The 4,361-nt window shown below is 39.7% G+C and overlaps 1 protein-coding gene across 1 annotated transcript; it reads left to right on the forward strand.

Moving 5' to 3' along the window:
• The first annotated feature begins 388 nt into the window (after positions 1-388).
• On the forward strand, positions 389-3,007 carry LOC131653853 (lysM domain receptor-like kinase 3). The gene has a single exon (XM_058924167.1). The coding sequence runs from the start codon at positions 641-643 to the stop codon at positions 2,027-2,029; it is 1,389 nt and encodes a 462-aa protein (XP_058780150.1). The 5' UTR covers positions 389-640; the 3' UTR covers positions 2,030-3,007.
• The last annotated feature ends 1,354 nt before the right edge of the window (positions 3,008-4,361 follow it).

Genomic DNA, 4,361 nt, shown 5'->3' on the forward strand with positions numbered 1-4,361 from the left:
TGAAAGAATCATAAGGTTGAAACAAAGACTACATAAAGAACACCGTAGCTAATATTGAGATATCTGAAAATATCCGACAAAAAATCATTAACAAATAAGCTTATTAATCATTAACAAATAAGCTTATTAAGGAGATTATCCAAACGGTGTTCTCACGGGCAACAAATAGTTAGCTACAATCAAGTTATTGAGTTTAGGTCTTTGGCCTTGTCTTTCTATACTTGGTATTTAGTGAGACTAATACAATGGACTAAGTTAACCGTGTAATTATGATAATCCATTTTCTATATAACATTTCCATACTTTACATTCAAGTTGAAAGTAACGTATCTCAAAATTAAAAATAAATATAAAATTAGAGAATAAAAGTCTTCTCCCAATTCAAAATAGGTACTACCCGAAGCAAATATGGGTAGTTAATTAGATGGTTGCCGACGCCATTACAGCCCACACACCATGAACACAACCTCCAACTTAATGCCGACTATTTAGAAAGCGACGAAGAAATAACCCACACGAGTATTTGCACTTATTTTATTTCAGTTTCAGCTGTGTCCACATCGTTGAATCTTCAAACCCCACTTGACCCTCTCACAATCTTCACTTCCATTCAATTCACAAATAATACCCCTTCAATCTTATGTATTCAAAACTCTTTCACTTTCCTATGTGCAAAACCAAAATGGCCATTAACGCTTCTACCCCTAAATCAACCCCACCTTCACATCAACAACAACAACGCACAAACCAAACACCAAGAACACCATCATCATCATCAAAAACACCATCAAAAGCATCATCGAAAACATCATCAAAAACATCATCAAACCCCACAAATCCCAAAACCCCTTCTTTCTCCGACAACCCATCCACCTCCTACGCCACCACAACCAACTCCACCGGTTTCCGTCTCTCAACCGACACATCCATCTCAAGCCCAACCTCCCTCACCACCTTCCGCAACACCCTCCCAGAAAACCCCAACATCTACGACTTCTCCGAAATCTGTTCCGCCACAAACAACTTCCTCTCCAAACGCTTCTCCTCCTCAACCCCATGCTGGCACTGCACCCTCCGCGGCGCTGACGTCATCATCTTCCAACGCAAATTCCGCCGCAAACTCCAAACCACCCAACTCCGGGAGCTTCTCTCTGTCGTCTGCCGTAGCCACCACATCAGCATCATCAAACTCCTCGGCGTCTCAATCTCCGGGGAACATATCTACCTCGTGTACGAATTCGTTAACGGCGCTAACCTCTCCGATTGTTTACGTAACCCTCGTAACGTTCATTTCACCGTTCTTTCTACATGGATTTCGAGAATGCAAGTCGCCACCGATCTCGCTCATGGACTCGATTACATTCACAACAAGACCGGTTTGAATTTCAACTTCGTTCATAACCATATCAAGAGTAGCGCGATCGTTGTTACTGAATCTGATTTCAATGCTAGGGTTTGTCACTTCGGCGCGGCTCAGCTCTGCGGTGAAGCCGTTGCGGAAAACGAAACCGCCACCAAACAATTGGGGGAAAACGAAATCACGGAGGAAGTTAGATCCAAGGAGTTGAGAAGCTCCAACGTTGAATTCGAAGGTGTGAGAGGTTACATGTCGCCGGAGTTTCAAACCACCGGCGTGGCGACGCAGAAGTCTGACGTGTATGCTTTTGGAGTGGTGATACTGGAGCTTTTATCCGGGGAGGAGCCGTTGAAGTTTAGGTTTGACGAGAAGAGCCGTGATTTTGTGAGGAAATCGGTGATTGAGTCAGCGAGAGCCGCCGTGGACGGTGGCGATGGTGGCGTGGAAGGGAAGCTGAGGATGTGGGTGGATAGGAGGTTGAAAGATTCGTTTCCAGTTGATGTTGCTGAGAAGCTGACACGTGTAGCGTTGGATTGTGTACACGTGGATCCGGATCAAAGGCCTAACATGGGACGCGTGGCAGGGAAGATTTCCACGTTGTATTTGAAGTCTAAGAATTGGTCTGATAACATGAAATTGCCTGATATGTCTTTTTCTTTGGGTCCTAGATGAGTTCTTCTTAATCATAGGTAACATTTTTAAGATTTTAGAAATAAAAATTGATTTTTTTTAATTGAAAGAACAAGTTTTTATGATATGATAGGAGAGGAATTGATTTTGTTGTTATTTTTTAATATTGTATTTGGATGATTCGATTGTGACTCGAGTTGTGGAAGATGTATATAAATTTAGTTGAATTATGAAATGGGTTAATATAAAATTAAGTAGCCATTTGTTTTATTCCAACATGCTTGGCTTTCAGATTTGAAATTCAAAGGTGGGATGTTGGAGGATGGCAATGAAAAGTGTATTTAAGTGGATGACGGCTGAGGCATTCTTGGTGGTATTAGCTTAGATGAGGTGTTGGTGGTTATGCATGTTAGTGGATTTTTTTTTTCAAACAAAAAGGAATGATAATATATAACAAAAGAGGGAAAACAAGAACACAAGGAGATCAAAACCAAAATCTCTTAATGAAAAAGTTTAAGTTTAGGGGTACCTTCTTTGTCAAGCAAGAATTTTTTTTTGAGAATATCCGAAATAATTTGAGGAAATCAAGTAAAATTTTTAAGTGTAAGGCCTAAACTAGCCAGAAAATTGGCACAAAAATTGGTTTCTTTATAAATATGAATGATCATGAAATCAATAGTAATCGTGAAAGTTCGACATTTAAGTCAACGAGGCTTGATATTCCACGACACCAAGTTAGAGTTAGAAAACGCATTAACAACAAGAATGCAGTCCGATTCCAACCAAACCTTCTGCCAGCCAAGATCTCTAGCTTTCTCAATAGCCACCATAACGGCACAAAACTCCACAAAATCTACTTTCCCTTCCCCCAAAAAATTACAAAAGCTGCCAAGATGATCACCCTTGTGATCTCTAAAAATACCCCCCATAAGAGCTGATCGAGGGGGAACCTGTAGCCACCCCATCAATATTTCCTTTTATGCAAGTTAATCGATTGATTTGGCCAACTTTTGAATGGATGGATTTTTATGTAGTAACTCCAGTCTATATGATTATGCAGTACTTAAAGTTTGAACTAGAAAATGTGAAAGAGAAAAAAATGCGCACACCCATATGTGAATTTAGTTAGTTCATCGAAAAATAGAAAAGCTCGGAACTATAAATTGAAGCTCAAGCAAAGAATAAAGTTTTCAACAAAAAATTGTTTTGAAATGGTTTAGGAAACTATTAACAAGGGGCTATTGAAGTGATACAAATCCAATTTGTACGAGTATAATTGTATTAAGTATAGTTGTTTTGAGTCTTATACGAAAATAAGTTTATCAAACTTGGAAGAAAAGGGTCTAGAATAAGCAAATACTAAACTCAATGAAGATAGGCAAATATTACATGCCGTGTAAAGTGAAGTTTCTAGTCGATCATTGATCGCAACACACATATGTTGGTTATAGCACTCGTCCATTGGTCGCATCATTCTCCTCTTATTGGGCTTAGGTTAAACCACCTGCCCTATATTGGACTTGGTTAAACCATTCATCACCCACTTACGAAACATGGGGGTTAATGTATCCTTAAAAATTAATGGTATGAAAGCTTAGTCAAAGGGAGGAAGCTACGCTCTCCCGAAGAATAAGGAGAATAACTAGGGGTGCAGAATAGACATGCCCGCCCCGCAAAAATCCCCAAAAAAGGTAAGGCACGGTTGATGATGCGGGGCTAAAATTTTGGTTTGGCCCACAAAAAAATAAGGGTAGAGTAGGGAAGGCCCGCGAGCACTACACCTTTTAAGCCTAAAAATCATAAAAATTATTTAAATATTTGCGTCCGCAAAAAAAGTGGAGCGGGTAGGACGAGAATATTATAAAGGGCGCTGAAATAAAACCTTCATTCACTTGCAGAAAATTGCAGGAAAAAGGGGATGCTTGACGGGCTAGGCCCATTTTGCCACCCTTAGAAATAACAATTTCCATGCTCCTGATAGGGGTAGAATAACCACTAACTGAGTCCAATAATCTAGACCTAATATGTTTATATAAATACCTAAACCACAGGGTTGAGAAAGGACATTAAGTTCACATAAAATTCAGAGATATAGAGTTTCTCATCACTCTGGTTGAGCGTTCTCTATCACCATCAATAACTCTTAAAATCCCCACATAGCCCTCCAAATACAACGCTATCCATATTGTACGTTTTTAGCAAGTCGAGTTGATGTCTATTGAGGGACCGTGGTAAAATTTACATGGGTTGCCCTTGTATCTTACGGTTAAATTGCTATCTACATCTTTAACCCCTATCAAAAATGGTGAACAAACGAGTAATAACTTCGGCCAATAGTAGTTTTTTTGACGACCAGGACGCCATAGCGGAGATG

This window comes from Vicia villosa, linkage group LG2 (genome assembly GCF_029867415.1).
Source record: "Vicia villosa cultivar HV-30 ecotype Madison, WI linkage group LG2, Vvil1.0, whole genome shotgun sequence".
In the NCBI taxonomy this organism is placed as follows: Eukaryota; Viridiplantae; Streptophyta; class Magnoliopsida; order Fabales; family Fabaceae; genus Vicia; species Vicia villosa.

Excerpts from the sequence above, each read along its gene's own strand:
- LOC131653853 (XM_058924167.1), top strand. The coding sequence starts at position 641 with ATGTATTCAAAACTCTTTCACTTTCCTATGTGCAAAACCAAAATGGCC.